The 17,746-nt window shown below is 43.6% G+C and overlaps 2 protein-coding genes across 4 annotated transcripts in view; one reads left to right on the top strand and one right to left on the bottom strand.

Moving 5' to 3' along the window:
• The window catches only part of PALM2AKAP2 (PALM2 and AKAP2 fusion), a 497,574-nt gene extending 496,182 nt beyond the window's left edge, over positions 1-1,392 (bottom strand). For 2 of the 3 annotated variants that reach the window (XM_060101227.1, XM_060101231.1), the window contains exon 1: positions 1,312-1,331. In XM_060101227.1, coding sequence (XP_059957210.1) covers positions 1,312-1,316 — 5 coding nt within the window. In that variant the 5' untranslated portion in view covers positions 1,317-1,331. Of the gene's footprint in view, positions 1-1,311 lie in introns of all 3 variants that reach the window. The other variant, XM_060101237.1, reaches the window with a different exon arrangement.
• A 12,234-nt stretch (positions 1,393-13,626) lies between these two features.
• LOC132491839 (heterogeneous nuclear ribonucleoprotein A1-like) lies at positions 13,627-15,105 on the top strand. Its single transcript, XM_060100813.1, has one exon. The coding sequence runs from the start codon at positions 13,676-13,678 to the stop codon at positions 14,786-14,788; it is 1,113 nt and encodes a 370-aa protein (XP_059956796.1). The 5' UTR covers positions 13,627-13,675; the 3' UTR covers positions 14,789-15,105.
• Positions 15,106-17,746: the final 2,641 nt, after the last annotated feature.

The raw sequence follows: 17,746 nt of genomic DNA, 5'->3' as shown, positions 1-17,746 counted from the left end.
TAGAGAAAGCCCATGCACAGAAACGAAGACCCAACACAGCCAAAAATAAAAATAAACAAATAAATAAAATTTAAAAACATTTTTTTTTAAATGAGTAAGGAACATCTCCATTGTATAAATAAGGAAACTGAGGCTCAGAGACATCAAATTACTGGTGTAGGAAACCGATAGCACTAGGACCAGCCAAGGCAGCGGTTGAAAGCTACAACTTCTCAATGCTAAAATGCCACACCATCTCTCACTTCTGCTTTAGTAGTCTTGTTGGGGAGGATTAAATTGCATCTACACAATCAGATATGGGGGGGGGAATAAAAGCTGCATCTAGGGTTAATGGGGTTGGCATGAAAGTCCTGATACCTGAAAACAGGGCATTATCTCCAGGCTGAAATATGATTTCATACAGTGTCAGTGTCAGGGAGTATCCGTGGGAAGAGAAAGGAGGAGGAGAAGCTGACCAAGTGAGCAGGTATCTAATAGCTGGCTCCCAAAATGACCCCTTCTTGGAGCCTGTCGCCTGTCAGAGTGGCTTTGCTGCGGCAGCAACCTGGGAGAGGGACCAAAAAGCAACGCAGGGATGCAAAGGCAGAGGAGAGAGGAACCCTAGTCCGAACCTGCACGGGAGCCCTTTATTGTGTCTTTTCTGGTTAACGCCCCTCTTGCCTTCATGCCCTCTCCTCCACCCCCCGCGGTGCCCACCGTACCAAACGTTGTAATTCAACCCCCGGCTGCCAGTCCTAGGGTTCTGTCTCTTTTCTCAATTACCCCAGGAACAAATCAGTTATTTGGAGGTCCTCATGGCTTCTAGTAGCCAGGGCACTGCAGCTCTGGGTCATATTACCCACTAACTCATCATCCTTCCATTACACGCTTCACACCCAGCCACATTTGCTTCTGATCCGCAGTGACACCCCCCCCACTCTTTTTTTTTTTTTTTTTTTTAACTGCAGTCCAATAGCGCTGACATGGTTAGGAATCGGAAGTAATGGCTATTGCGGTCAACTCCCTGAGTAGCGGAAGCTTGGGGCAGGGACGGGGAAGCCTAGAACGTGCCTCTCTCCTTAGCAACATCGTCCCCTCCAGAGGCCCTGCTGGCCAAGGGGCAGCGGCCAAAACCACGCATCCCGGGGCTCCTACCCCTTGGCTCCTGCCGCCGCGGCTGCTGCTATGGAAACGCCAGGCGTACACACCGGACTGAAATTAAACACTCATCCGGGACCGGGACCGGAGCCGGGGTCAGCCTGCTGTCTTGGTCGCCATAGCAACATACGGAGGGGAAGGCAGCGAACAGCGCGCACTGCGCGGGATACTCACTCCATCGCGGGGCTCCGGGCGGCCGGGCGCGCTGCTGCGGGGCTCTACGGCGCTGCTCGCCTCTGCCGGAGCCGGGCGCTCTGGTCGCGCGGCGCGCGAGGTGGAGCCGGGAGCGTCTCCCCTCCCCGCCCGAACCCCCTCCTCCCCTTGAAGGCTGAAAGTGAAAGCTCAGGCTCTCTCAGCTCCCAGCCTACGAATAAAACGGGAAGCAATTGGATAATGTTGTTCGCTGGGCACTAGACAAGCCACTCCACTTAAGTGTTTGGGGAGGGAGCGCGCTGGCAGCTGCGCGCCGGGCGATGTGGCCACCAGCGCGCAGGGCCCCGGCGCCCGAGGCGCCAGGTGCGCTGGCGGCTCCCCTGGGACGGGCGGCGCGGCCCTGAGACGCCGGGGACCGGTGGGAGGGGGAGGTGCGCGGCTGCGGCGGGTGGCACAGCCCACAGGGCGCAGGAAAACGATTGAGTCATTGCCAAGGTTGCAGCTCGGAAGTTGCAAGAGCAAGAAGCATCTGGCCTCTGCAAATAGCAAGTACTGCCCCCAACAGGCTGGGCACAGGTTCGGAAACGCAGCTAAGTGGGCATCCATCTGAGTTTCCCGAGGTAAACTCCAGCTGCGCTGCGGCGCGTTAATGCGGTGTTCCATCACTTTGGCTACCCCACGCCCTTCTTATCACTCCACGTTCTGCATATTCCCGCCTGCCAGAAAGATACTGCCCAGCGTTACTTTCCCTAATTGGTTCTTTGAAAACAAGACATACTGAATATGGTTTCCTAAATTACCACTGCCCCACCCCACGGTTATAAGCCTCCCTGGGGCATATATTCCCTCCCTACACCCCCTCTGAGAATCCTCTACTAACGGTTTCCCGAGTGGGAACCTGGCTCCCCATCCAGGGGCCCTGCACCTGCTGCAGTGAAGAGTAGATGAGACAAGCTTCAGGCTTCCATTGTATCTTACTGCCCGGCCCCTCTGTGAGGAGGTATCTGCTAGGTGCTGAGGATGCAACCCTAAGCATAGCCATCACGGTCCCTGTCTTGGTGGAGCTCACAGGCTAATGTAGAAGGACAAAGCACAGAGAAAGAAAAAAATAAACATCATCACAGGCTGACGATATTGCTATAAAAATTAAGTAGTAAAATGCTGTGATGAATGTTTTTAATTTGTGATGATTACACAACTCTTGAATTTACTATAAAGCATTAAATTGTACATTCTGTGTAAATATAATAATTATATTTTATTATGGCAGTTAAAAAAATACTCTGATGGAGAATCAAAGGGAGGTGGACCAGCTAAGGAAAGGTGTTCAGGAAAGCCCCCCTGAAGGGACTGGCCTGAGAAGGGGAATGGCTAAGACATGCAAGCCACAGGGGAAAGGGCATTCCAACCAGCCATCAGCTTGTCTGGTGGCTCTAGATGGGGAAGAGCTCTACACACTCAAGGGACTGAAAGGAAACCAGCGCAAAGCGTTCTGGGTAGATTCACTCCCTTCCTTTCCCTCTGGAAAGTGAGCCACAAAGTCAAACCCAGTGAAGATTCACAGAGATATTTTGTGGAAAGAGATTATAGATCTTCTCCAGGTTTCCATTCAGAGAATCCAGTGTGAATTTGGAGATCAGAAAACCCTCCCTCAGCCCATGTCCCTCTGCAGCTACCATCCTATCTTTACTCTTCCCCTTCATAGTCAAGCCTCTTTAAAGGATTGCCCATACTCACCATCTCTACACCCTTACCTCCTATTTACTCCTTGTAGCATATATAGTTAAGTTCAGCTGTGAGTAATCAAGAGGCTTAACCAGGAAACAGGTTTGTCTTTCTACCTCTTGTAAGTTGAGTCCTGGACCAGTTTAGCAGCTCTCAAAGAGCTAAGAGACCCAGACTCCTCCAAAATGTTGCTCTTTTATTTGTGGTGTCCCTTCCTAAAGTCATTTCATGATCCAAGTTAGCTGCTTAGGCTCCAGCCACCGTGTCTGCATCCCAACCAGCACAAAGGTGAAGGAAGCAAAGCAGAAGAGGCAAAAGAAGCATACCAGCTGCCTTTTAAGGAAGGCTCCCAGAAGCTGCCTCAGTACACTTTCACTTACCTCTCTTTGGCCAGAATTAATTCACATGACCATGTGAATAGTCAGAAGCATAGCACAGCCAAAAGTCAGGGGCTCCATTCCCATGAAAGAAGGGGAAATGGATACTGGGGGGACAACCAGCAATATTTGCCATACTCCTTGATCCTTAGCATTCTAGCTTCTGCCTCCCGGGTACCACTGACCCTGCTCCCCATAGAGTCACCAATGCTGAATGCAATGGGCATCTCTCAGTCCTCTTCCTGTGTGACTTATGACCAGCATTTGACATTCTGACCACTCCTTTTTGTATTTTTTACTTTAAGTTGGGTTTATTGAGGCAGAAGTTACAAACAGTAGAATTCATCCTTTCCAGGTGTACAGGTCTGTGAGTTCAGATACATTAGACAGTCATGTAACCGCCACCGTAGTCACAATACAGAACATCACCGTCACCCCAAGCAGTTCCTTTGGGTCTCCTGATAGCAATCCCCTCCTCTCATCTCCAGCCCCTGGCAACCACTGACTTGATTTTTGTCCCCATGGTGTTGCTTTTTCCAGAATGTCATATAAGTGGAATCAAACTGTATGTAGCCTTTTGTGTTTGGCTTCTCTCACTTTGCAAACACTTTTGAGAGTCCTCCACGTTGTTGTGTGTATAGGCAGTTCCTTTTCATTGCTGAATTGTATTCCACTGTACAGAGGCACCACAATTTATTTATCCATTAACCAGTTGATGGATATTTACATTGTTTCCACTTTGTGTCAAATACTAACAGAACTGCTATATACATTTGTGTACAGGTCTTTGTGTGAACATATGTTTTCATTTCTTTGGGGTTAATACTAGGGTCACTCCTGTTTTGAAGCACTTCTTCTATGACACCACACTGCCTCGACTCTAGCTACCCCTTATCTGCTACTTGTCTCTTAAATGTCGGTGTTCTGCACACTTCTCACTGTGCATACCCTCCCTGTGAAATTTCATCTACTGCTGTGGCTTTATTTACCCACTGACATGGTGCTCACTTCCAAAACTAAATCTCTAGTCCACATCACTCTCAAATTTCAAAACTGAATATCCGAAGGCCACTGTAACATCTTCACAAACACCTCAAACCTAATATGTCTGAAATTCACTCATTTTCACCTGTAAATCTCCTCCTAATACCCTGCCTACCTATCCTAACAACAGAGAGGGAAGTGTCCTCACAGAAACCTGGGCATTGTCTTTGATTACTAACTGTCCTGACTTGCTATACCCCATCAGTCAGCAAGATTGATCCAGGCTACCTCCTGAATAGCCACAGAGCCATTCACTTTTCCCTATCCTCATGCTGTAGATAAAAAAGCCTCCCTCCTGGCCTCCTGGCCTCCAGTCCCATCTTGTTCCAACCCATTCAACTGAACAGCCAGAGCAATCTTCCAAGAACACAAATCTAATCATATAATCCCCTTGCCTGAAACCTTTCAATGGGCATCTCTTAACTTTAAGATAAAGGTTAACTTGAATTGTAGGTGCATCTAAGTTCTCTGAAGTTAGTAGATTGACTATTACAATTTTTAAATGCACTAGAAAAACAAGATTTAATATATTTTATAGGGCTGGCTTAGACCTTGTTAAGAGTTACAAATACATTGTTTGCTATGTTTAATTTTAGGAAAAAAATAACAGGCTTTAGAGTCAAACAGACTGATTAAAATTCCAGCTTGGTCATTCACTAGCTTTGAGATTTTGAACCTATTACTTAACTTTAGTTTCAGGTTTCTTTACCTATAAAATGAGGACAATAATACTTATCTTTAAAGGTTAGTTTGAAAGTTAGATACAATATGTATACATTGCCTAGCACGGTGCCTGGTACTTAGTAGATTCTCAGTAAACAGTAGCTATAATAAGTTATCTCATCATCATCATCATTACATTGTAACTTTCCTCTGAAATCTCATATATTTTAACAGCCATCTTTATGTATCTTCATAGTATTCCTTTGAAGAGGTGAAACCAATACAGATATAGGTACTTAGATGATCAATTTGTTTATTCTCATTGATTAAATGAGAATGTTACACTAGATATATTTATTTATTCATTAAAAATTTTACATATATATGCATATGTATAATATATATAGTATAGTTACAAAGTAGCAGGGTATGGCTAGGTGGATCCATTGATACACATTCTCTAACAGTTTATTCATTTAAGCTGAGCTCACCAGGTACTGTCAACACACCAAATACATATTAACTGACCTGGAAGTCAATAACTTAACAGAACCAAAGTCTTCAGCCTCCTGGTCTAAAAACAGAATGACCAGCTCTGAGAGAGTATCTACCAGGATTTTTATACAGGTATAATTAATAAACTTTAGAACAGGAATTTTTAAACTGGGGATCATGGTGGGCTTTAGAAATCTGCCTGAGATTATAGGCAGAATTATGAATTGAGGAGTGTGTGAGGGATAGAGAGTAGGGTGTCCATAACCTACACTGGGATCTCAGTGTTTCCTAATTCAAAACAAACTCTTAATATGACTACTTTAGATATAATTCTGAGCATATTTGGTTAAATGGTTTTCTGGTTTACTAGAAATAAAAACACACAATTAGAAGGGGTTGGAGAGAAACAGCAAGAAGTGTTACTTCAGGCAGTTTAGCTAAAAGTGAGGAAGAAAAGTGTGAAAATGGGCACAAGACAACAAAACAAAATAACAAAAATGTCAGTTTGGAATCCTTCAGTGTAGGACAAGCAACCCTATACACCACAGTAGCTCCTGAGACCATCACAGGATAATCATATTCAGCGATTTGTGTTAAAGACTAAATGGACTTTCAAAATTTTCCATGTATATTAGGTTGTTAATTTTATACCTCGCCTAGGCTGAAAGTTTGGTTACTTGGGAAGTATATTCAGTGCTCATGTTCACTTTCCTTCCTTGTCAATGTTGGATAAATGGAGATATTATTATCATTTTAAGTCTATCTGGGGAGGAAGAAAATAAAAATAAGCAGTCACTTTGTCAAGTTCTAGGTACCATTCCAATACATTCACAAACCCAAAGCAAACCATTAATAATTAAAATATAGAAACATCAGTCTTTTAATTTGCTTGGCATTACTGGATTTCAACTATACTCCTAGAAGTATTATGTCCTGTGGAGCTTTACGTACTTTTTATATTTTATAACAAGGACCATTCTACCCTTTTACTTTCATGTCAATAATGTTACTATTAGAGAGATGTAGGAAAGAAAGCTCTCTCTCACAGAAGCTGGGTATTTGGAGCTGCTCATGTGTGTGGGGCGGGTATAATTAAACAGTTTACAGAGCTGCACTGATCTGCAGACCCCCCCACTTGGTTTACAGAGCTGGAATTAACATCATGGACTCACTGTTAGCCTTCATGTCTCACTCTTCTTCCACCATTAATAAGTTCTCTCTGAAAATATGGCACTTCAGATAAGTTTCTTGTGATTCTACTGATGCTGGGTAAAATTAGGGCACAGATAGTGACAGGAAGGATGTCACGCAAAGAGCTCTTTCCTTTGGTTAAACATGGGCAAAGGTAATCTCTCTTTTTCATAGTCTTCTATTGATTTCTCTCTATATTTATGAGTCTGCTCCGACAAGACACCGATAGCACTGACTTCTGAGTCATGGATGATTCTTGCAATCACAGTCTATTGATGATGGGAGGGATTCTGGGGGTTACCTAGTCCAACAGCCAAAACAAACTTCTATGATTGACCTGGGATCATCTTCCTTGTTGAAACACATTTATTGTTTTCTTTTAGCTCAAAAAACTGAAAAGCTCTGTTTGTTTTTTGTTTTTAGAATCCTCTCATCCACTCACAAGATGACGTATGTGTTCAGAACAGCCCATGATTATGCGTGTACAGATGTAGCAAGAAAACTTATTTCACCACTGCCAAGTCTGACCTATGATGGAAGATGAACAATGACCTCTCAGAGATAACCCAGTGCCACCATGGACTCATCAAGGGGACTTTGCCAAGGAAAAACTGCCCCTTAACCACACATGGGAGAGAAACCAATCCAATGTCACCCAGACACACTGCACACTGGTTAAGCTGAGAGCCAGAGGAGCTAGATGAAGTTCAATTGCTATAAGGCTATTAATACTAAATTTAGTATAATCTTATCAGCTCTCCTTTGCTGAATAAAGCTGGAGAAGCTAATTGGTTACTCGGTGGTATCTTTAAAAGTAGGCTTACATATATCATCGTTAAATACTTTCATCTCCTGATACAAACATTAAATGTCAACATTAAAAGTAGCACTACCTAAGATGGACCAAGTTTTTTTGGAATATGCTTTGAGGAGGTTCATTAGAAAGATGGAAACCATCTCTCTCTTTTGAGAGCTGGAAACCTGGATTTATCATTGAAGTAGAATGTTCTTTTGCTCTAGGAAAAATGTGAGGAGAACATTTACTTATGCAAATGCAATCAAGTACCCATTAGACTGTAAGTCCTATGGGGATAGGGATTTATTTTTCCATTTTGTTCACTCATATGTACCCTAGAACAGTGCCTAGCACATAGTAGGCTCTTAATAAATATTTGTTGAATTAAAATAATGAGAAAATTCCTCTTAAGCAAGACCTCAAGAAGTTGTACTTTCTTGGATGTATCTTTTGTCAGATCCAAGTCTTTACAGTTGACGGTTCCCAAAGAAATGCATCTTTCTCTAAGTATGCATTGACTGCCCTATGCCTGTATGGTATTGTTTGTTTGTGTATGTATGTTGCCATCTAAGGAATCAGAGACATGACTCACACACACACACACACACACACACACACACACACACACACACACACACACAGAGATGATAGGCAGGAAAGTGTACAGATCTGTCTTCTCTTCCTTTGATGCTGGAGGAGTTTTGTAAAGGAACTTGATAATGCTCTAGGCGGGGTACAACTTGGTCTAGATTTTGATGATTCCCCTATGATATCAATACTCAATAAACCTAGACTTTGGGAATATGTGTGGGGCCACATATTATGTTTAGTATCTTTCAGGGGTCCACAGGACAGAATCCCATTCCTGTAAGTAGGGCAGGGTTTCCAGTGAAGGAAGGAGGTAGTCCCACTGTCAGTCACCCTGGGAATGGGTCAGCCGTAGGATGGGAAATCTGACCTGCAGAGAGCAGTGTTAACAAGGGTTAGGGGAAAGACACTGTGGTAGGAACTGGACTACAGCGATGCATGAGACATGGTGTCTGCCCCTTAAAGAGCTCACAATTTCATGGAGGAAAGGCATATATATAATCAAAATTGAAATACAATGTTTTAAGTGTGATTACAAAGGTGAGGCGTAGTAGAAAAATAGGAAAATCTTGCTGGAGAAGTTGATGCTTGGGCTATGTCTTTAAGGATGAATAACATTTAACCAGAAGTGTGCATGTGTGCACAAGTTTGTGTGTATCTTGGTGTGTCTGTGTGTCCAAAGAGGTAGGGAAAAGTAGAGAGAAGATGTTCCAGAAAGAGGGACCAGCGAAATCAAAGACAAAGAAACAGGAATCAGCAGGGTGATGTCTACATATTTCTGGCATTTGCTGGAGTAGGAGGCAAAGAGAAGGACCACAATATCACTCCACTCCAGAGGCCCCATTTACATACAACACGGTATAACGGTGCCCCCTGGAGTTGTGGTCCTGAAGGAGGTGGTTAAAAGTTGAGGCTGGAGAAGGTCACTAGAGGATTTTGCCTGCAGAAGCTTAACTAAGGGACAGGATGACGTTGGCAAACACGACATCCCTTCTTACCTCCAAATCACAAGCAGAGCACTGTAACTGGAGACACTCAGGATCTCTTAGTTTAGGATGGACAGCTAGTTAGAAGCCTGCGCCACAGTTCAGACAAGAGATGATAAGGTCTTAAATTAGGGCAGCCATAGTTGGCATGGAAAGGAAAGAGAGTCAAGAAATACGCCAGGGGCCTCCCTGGTGGCGCAAGTGGTTGAGAGTCCGCCTGCCGATGCAGGGGATACGGGTTCGTGCCCCGGTCTGGGAGGATCCCATATGCCGCGGAGCGGCTGGGCCCGTGGGCCATGGCCGCTGGGCCTGCGCATCCGGAGCCTGCGCATCCGGAGCCTGTGCTCCGCAACGGGAGAGGCCACAGCAGTGAGAGGCCCACATACCGCAAAAAAAAAAAAGAAAAAAAAATTATAAAAAAAAAAAAAAAAAAAAAAAGAAATACGCCAGGACACAGAATGTGTGGGTAAGAGAAAGGCACCAAGCCTCATTCTCACGGCTCGAATGACTCACTGAAAGATAAGACCAACTGAGACAGAGCATTCAAGAGCAGCCCAGAGGTGCCACCAGGGGATTCTGACCTCAACAAACGAGCGGCTGATCCTCATTTCCCTCTGGGCTGGGACCACCTTGTACTTTGTTGTGTGACCTGTGAAACACATTAAGCTGCTCCCAGGAGAGCTATGCAGAGAGGTCAGGAGAGAAGTAATATCTGAGGAACCAATGGAATTTAATTCTCTGCCAATCTGGATTGCTGTGAAAGTACAGTATCAGAAGACTCAGGGGAAAAATAAGTGATACAACTGATTATTCAAACGTTGTATTTTTGGTTATATGTTAATCTAAAGAACTAGGTAAGATACTCCCAATAAGAAATCATTTGATTTTCAGGTAGCAAACTCTCCATCATTAGAAAGATCACTAAGTTAGTCCAGGCATCCTCCTAGCTACCAGTCGCCATTTGTCCCCTGTTAAATCTCCATTCGCAGATAGTTTTTAAATGTTCTCCTTTGAACCAAGTGAACTGCACCAACCTTTCCCTCCCACCTTTGTCAGTTACACTCACTGACATGCCTCAAACCTCTGTAGGCCGGTATCGTCCTCATATCGTGTGAATGTCTTATGCAAACCCTTTCATCATAGTTTCTTGACCTCCTCAAACCCAACAAATTTACTTCCATTCCACTCAAGGCACCTACACCCACCAGATTTCACGTTGAAAAGCCAAACATGAATGTAGCCTATTTTTAAAGAAAAGGTAAGTAACAGTCTTGTTTTACTTTCTCGGATTTCCAGAATCCACATTCTTCCATATCCACTTTTTTCCCTTCTACCCCTACAAACATACTGCACCATGAAAATAGCAGGGGGTACTGCTGGGTTGAGGTCCAAACCTCAGGAAAGAGACAGTGCAGTGGCACCTCCATGCTCTTCTGGCTGTCTCTCTCCCAGACATGCTGGATGTGTGAGCAGTCCCTGGGGGCATAGATTTGGGGAGCAGAAGCTGAGGAAAAGTATGGGACCAGAGCAGTTTCCCTTCTTGCTTCCCAGACCTACTATTCTTGGTCCTGCACCTCTCAGACTGTTTAGGAAAAATGGAAGTACACCCTGGCCTCTTTCTAACGAGTGAGAGAGAATGCTTCCACTTACATCTCCAATGTTTGCCCAGTGAGTATGACACCAATGAAATGCCGACCTGGGCAGTGAACCTGAGTCAGTGAGAAGGTCCAAGTCTGGGTCAGGCTAAGATTGGTGGCCTGCAGGGAGTCAGTGTCTCAGTTAACCATTTGAAATGGGGTAATCTTTTTTTTTTACAGCCCTCCCCACTCCTTTTCTATGTCCTGTGCCATTTTATCTAAGATGCTAGCCAAGGATAGTTTCAGGTGAGTTTTTCAACTCAGCTCACAAAAGACCAGGCATGTATTTTAAATGAGTAAAGAGGGCCGGGTAGAGGGACAATAGGGAACCGTGGGGACTATGACCAACCGTGCGGACCATACTCCATCTGGAAGTGGTACCCTCTACTCAGCCCCAGCCAACTACCACCATGTAAGAATATAGGTCTGGTGTGTCTAGAACTTCTCAATTTTCTCAAGGGAAACAAACACAAAATCTTTATTTTTGTATAAAATCTCCCCCAAGAAAGTGGTGAATGACTACTAAAAAATTTTAAATAATCCTATGGCTCAGAGGGCCATATTTGGCCCTTTCCAACCCCTGGTTTAAGGGATCAGCTGCGATGAGTTTGAATTTCACAAACCACATGGATATTTCACAGTTTCCCTGTAGAGTCACACACTTGGCTACATGGCTATCTAGTAATCAATGGGCAGCAGAGGAGGCCTCTGGACTTCTGTGAAAGATGTTGGTTGATATGAAGGAGGAGAGGTCAGGGCATACACAAGTTTTCTTGAGAGAGTTACAGGTTTCAGGACAAGTCAGAACAAGCCACTTAATGCAGATAAGTGACATGAGGGGAGTAAGAATACTTCTTACCAAACTCAGAGGTAGCAGCAGTCCTTGAATGTCCCACCCACCGCCATCCCCCACTCCTTCCACGGAGATGACTGGCTCGAAGCCCACTCTCTTTGGACTGTATGTACCTCTGACGTACAAGATGGCAGCCAGAAGTCCATATGTCCCAACTGTCAGACCCTCTGCCTAGAGTGGTATTTCTGCCTCCCAAGTTGTCCTTGAAGCCTCTTTGACCTACTCCCCTGTCCTCCAGGCTCCCTGCCTTGACTCATGGTTCCAGTTAATGTTACAGATAACTTTTCCCCTGGGCATTCTCTTTAACTTGACCTACAGCCCTCTGTGCCAGCATCTTAAGCAACTTACAAAGAACTTGAGCTAAGTGTGTTTGTCTCCAACAACACAAATAACTTCCTCCCTTTTAATCTTCCATATTCATAAGCATCATTTCCACAGCTCTCCAACACCAAAACATTAGAAAGTGTTTAAGTTAAAACAAAAATAGTGACCAGGGGAGAGGCTGGATCTAAAAAGTGAAATTGATCTCAAGAACCTCAGAACCTTTCCCAGCCTCACAATCCTCCCACAGAGATTCCTATTTCCATGGAGGGCACTTAAGGACAAAAAATATTTTAAAGTTCCTTTCCTCATCAAATGAATCTCTGATGCTCGGATTTCAGACACTGTGACTGGTCTTGGGAAAAATATTTGGGTACCGGGTAGTCTTTCAAATAATACTGATTTTTGAATGAATATTAAAGTTCCAGTATAAAGGAACAGATGGACCAGACCAAATACAACATTGTGCAAATCACAGGATTCTCCCATCCAAATAAAATGCTAACAACCAATGCTTTTTAGAATACTTCTGGGCTTGGAATTGCTGTGCTACAAAGCAAAACTGTTCTAGAATACATTTTGTTTCTGTGCCATGTGTCTTTCAATTTCCTTATGAAAACGAAAAGAGGTCTGTGCCCCCATCAGCCCTGCAGGAGCCAGGTCAAGCACCAAACCAAGTGCAGACTGCCAATCTTAAGAGGGGTGAGGGGAGGACACAGACTCGGGGGCAATCTGAGGTCAGAACCAGCAAACTTGAGGAGTGGCAAGGTGAGGATACCAAGAAACCCAAGAAAAAATGTGTTATCTTATGAGTGGCCGGATCTGAGTACAAGGAAGTAGAGATGGTTAGATGGAGGGACAAGCAAGTCTCAGGGGTCCTCCTGTAAGCATTTCACATGGTGAGACCACAGGAGGAGTTTTCAGGTGTGGACTGTGTTGCTATTATTAGAGTTAAGCGTAAAGAGTAAGCGCTTCTGGGGCTTCCCTGGTGGCGCGGTGGTTAGGAATCCACCTGCCAATGAAGGAGACATGGGTTCGAGCCCTGGTCCAGGAAGATCCCCCATGCCACAGAGCAACTAAGCCTGTGCGCCACAACTACTGAGCCTGCGCTCTAGAGCCCGCGAGCCACAACTACTGAGCCCGCGTGCCACAACTACTGAAGGCCATACACCTAGAGCCTGTGCTCCGCAATGAGAGAAGCCACCACAATGAGAAGCCCGCACACCGCAACGAAGAGTAACCCCTGCTCGCTGCAATTACAGAAAAGCCCACATGCAGCAACAAAGACCCAAAGCAGCCAAAAATAAATTAATTTATTTTAAAAATTTTTTTAAAAAAGAGTAAGTGCTTCTGAAAATTTGGACAGTTTTGGTTTTTAACACACCCATAACCCATTCTGCCTTGCCAGAATGCTGGAGCCCATAGGGACAATGGTTACTTGTTGGCATATCACATATTTGGGTCATTTTCTTTAGTTTTGACTTTAATCTTAATAACTAAGGTTTTCTTCAGTTGTTGAAGTGCCTCTAATAAGTCATCACCTTTTTTTTCTTTTATTTTGACACCATATCAAAATCTCAACCAATAAAGAAGATGTGGTATATATTGATACATACAATGGAATATTAGCCACAAAAAAAGAAAGAAATCTGGTGGACGCCGCCGAGTAAGCATCGTTAACGTCTCCCCCGCCCCCCTCCACTGCCGTCATGTCTAAGTTAGAGTCACCCAAAGAGCCCGAACAGCTGCGGAAGCTCTTCATCGGAGGTTTGAGCTTTGAAACAACCGATGAGAGACTGAGGAGCCATTTTGAGCAGTGGGGAATGCTCACAGATTGTGTGGTAATGAGGGATCCAAACACCAAACGCTCCAGAAGCTTCGGGTTTGTCACATATGCCACTGTGGAGGAGGTGGATGCAGCCATGAATGCAAGGCCACACAAGGTGGATGGAAGAGTTGTGGAACCAAAGAGGGCCGTCTCAAGAGAAGATTCTCAAAGACCTGGTGCCCACTTAACTGTGAAAAAGATTTTTGTTGGTGGCATTAAAGAAGACACTGAAGAACATCATCTAAGAGATTATTTTGAACAGTATGGGAAAATTGAAGTGATTGAAATCATGACTGATCAAGGCAGTGGCAAAAAGAGAGGCTTTGCTTTCATAACCTTTGATGACCATGACTCTGTAGACAAGATTGTCATTCAGAAATACCACACAGTGAATGGCCACAACTGTGAAGTAAGGAAAGCCCTATCTAAGCAAGAGATGGCTAGTGCCTCATCCAGCCAAAGAGGTCGAAGTGGTTCTGGAAACTTTGGTGGTGGTCGTGGAGGTGGTTTTGGTGGGAATGACAACTCTGGTCGTGGAGGAAACTTCAGGGGTCGAGGTGGCTTTGGTGGCAGCCGTGGTGGTGGTGGATATGGTGGCAGTGGGGATGGCTATAAGGGACTTGGTAATGATGGTGGTTATGGAGGAGGCGGCCCTGGTTACTCTGGAGGAAGCAGAGGCTATGGAAGTGGTGGACAGGGTTATGGAAACCAGGGCAGTGGCTATGGCGGGAGTGACAGCTATAACAACGGAGGAGGCGGAGGCAGCTTTGGCGGTGGTAGTGGAAGCCATTTTGGAGGTGGTGGAAGCTACAATGATTTTGGCAGTTACGACAATCAGTCTTCCAATTTTGGACCCATGAAAGGAGGAAACTTTGGAGGCAGAAGTTCTGGCCCCTATGGTGGTGGAGGCCAATACTTTGCCAAACCCCGAAACCAAGGTAGCTATGGTGGTTCCAGCAGCAGCAGTAGCTATGGCAGTGGCAGAAGGTTTTGATGACTGCCAGGAAACAAAGCTTAGCAGGAGAGGAGAGCCAGAGAAGTGACAGGGAAGCTACAGGTTACAACAGATTTGTGAACTCAGCCAAGCACAGTGGTGGCAGGGCCTAGCTGCTACAAAGAAGACATGTTTTAGACAATACTCATGTGTATGGGCAAAACTCGAGGACTGTATTTGTGACTAATTGTATAACAGGTTATTTTAGTTTCTGTTCTGTGGAAAGTGTAAAGCATTCCAACAAAGGGTTTTAATGTAGATTTTTTTTTTTTTTGCACCCATGCTGCTGATTGCTAAATGTAATAGTCTGATCATGACGCTGAATAAATGTGTCTTTTTTTAAAATGTGCTGTGTAAAGTTAGTCTACTCTGAAGCCATTTTGGTAAACTACCCCAACAGTGTGAAGTTAGAGTTCCTTCAGGGTGATGCCAGGTTCCATTCAAAATTTATTTACAACCTGCTTTGTTGGAGAAGCTACTGTCTTCCGAAACCTTGGTGTAGTTGAACTGACAGTTACTGCGTTGTGACCTGGAGTTCACTGTCAAAAGGGTCACCCAAGCCAAGTCATGGAGTTTTTTGATTATTAATATATGATTGTTGGCATATCCTATGCAATATATCTAAATTAGATTATGGTACCAGATATATATGGGAATGAAGCTTGTGTATCATCCCTTATCATGTGTAATAAATAAACAATTTAATACCCTCTTGAAAAAGAAAGAAATCTTGCCATTTGCAGCAACATGGATGGACCTAGAGAATATCATTCCAAGGGAAGTAAGTCAGAAAAAGAAAGAAATATTATACGATATAACTTATATGTGGAATCTAAAAAAAAAAAAAATACAAATGAATCTACTTACAAAACAGAAAGACAAAAAAAAAAAAAAAAAAAAAAGAGCTTCCCTGGTGGAGCAGTGGTTAGGAGTCTGCCTGCTGATGCAGGGTACACAGGTTTGTGCCCCAGTCCAGGTATATCCCACATGCCACGGAGCGGCTAGGCCCGTGAGCCATGGCTGCTGAGCCTGCGCGTCCGGAGCCTGTGCTCCGCAACGGAAGAGGCCACAACAGTGAGAGGCCCACATACGGGGAAAAAAAAAAAAAAAAACAGAAAGAGACACACAGAGACAGAAAACAAACTTATGGTTACCAAAGGGGAAAGGTACGAGGGATAAATTAGGAGTATAGGATTAACAGATATATACCACTATGTATAAAATAGAGAAGCAACAAGGATTTACTATATAGCACAGGGAACAATATTCAACATCTTGTAATAACCCACTATGGAAAATAATCTGAAAAATTATATATATATAAATATATATATAACTGAATCACTTTGCTGTACACTTGAAACTAACACAATATTGTAAATCAACTATACTTCAAAAAAATCTCAACCAACCCTGAAGACATATCCACTATTGGCAGAAATGCTAATTCTCGAGCCTCTAATAGGTGGCTGCCTGAATAGAATGAGCTACAGGTAACTATATATATAATAAAATATTTAAATATATTGATATATCAGAACAAGGTACACCTTGGTTGTTTTCCATATATGACGCTTTATCAAGTAATACCATATTAAGACTACCATCAGGGTTGAATACAAGGCAGGTCAAAAATGAAGATGGTGGCACAGACTGGAGATTGGTCACTTACAGGAAGATTGAACAAATAAGGAGATACATGTGGATAATAGGAGCCAGGTTTCTCAGTATCAGAGAATGAAGTAATAAATATAGAAAGGAAAAAAAAACAGAATAAATCTGTGGTGTTGGACTGAAATTAGAGGTATTGGTGCTACCTCATGGTTTTCAATCTACATATAGTTATATGTAGAGATAAATATAGATACAAATGTGTGCACATGTAATATATACACACAAACATATATTCCCTACCTCCACCCACTGCAATGGGAACAGTGACACCCCAATAAAAATGAGGACATCTAGTCCTCAGGTCTGGGTTTCTAGATATCATTCTCCACTAAAAGGACCAGTGCTTCTTGGAGAAATGTCTTGTTCTAAAACTGGGACAGGAAAAGTACAAGATGAGCCTGAAACAACTTATGGCAGAAAGGAAAGAAGTACTCAGAGAATGATGGAACATACTTCAAGGACCCAGGCACCAACCTGAACTGATTGGGTCTCAGGGGCCATGTTGGGGGCAACAGAAATAATGATAGAAACAGATTATAACCCACTGAATAAAAGACAAATCCATGAGTCAATAGTGGTGGAAAGGAAAGAGAGAGGAAAAGAGAGAGAAAGCAGCTTAGTTGAATGATAAATGGGCTATTGAGAAGAGAACTTTATAGAGGAGAAGCCTTAAAGACACCACTTCAACCAAGTGATCAAAGTAAACATCCCCAGTAATGGGACAAAATGACACCCTTCTCCACCTGACAGGATGCTGTGAGAAGAGTAAGCATCACTTCCGTGCTATTCCTGCCAAAGATGCATAACCTGTGTTAGTCATAAGGAAGCATCAGGCCAATTCAGATTGAGGGACACTCTATGAAATAAATGACCTATAATCTTCCAAGGTGTCAAGGTCATGAAAGTCAAGGGAAGTGTGAGGAACTGTTCCAGACAAAAGACACATGACAACCAAATGCAACTCTTGATTCCAAACTGGGCCTTTTTCCTACACAGGATATTATTAGAAAGCTTGAGTGTGGTCTGAGGATTGTACAGTAATAATATATCAAAGTTAATTTCCCAATTTTGATAGTTGTATTGTGGTTTTATGGAAGAATGGCCTTGTAGGAAATATCATACACATTAGACAGTGATAGGACATCGGGTTTGCAAATTACTCTCAAATAGCTCAGGAAATAAGAGGTCTTGGCAGTATTTCCAACTTTTTTGTGAGTTTATGATTGTTTCATCTGTTAAATATATACGACTATGCATAAAATATATAAAGTTTGCGATGTTAAT

This window comes from Mesoplodon densirostris, chromosome 6 (assembly GCF_025265405.1).
Source record: "Mesoplodon densirostris isolate mMesDen1 chromosome 6, mMesDen1 primary haplotype, whole genome shotgun sequence".
Classification (NCBI taxonomy): Eukaryota; Metazoa; Chordata; class Mammalia; order Artiodactyla; family Ziphiidae; genus Mesoplodon; species Mesoplodon densirostris.
The sequence above is the reverse complement of the archived record's forward strand: the minus strand, read 5'-3'. Positions and strand labels throughout refer to the sequence as shown.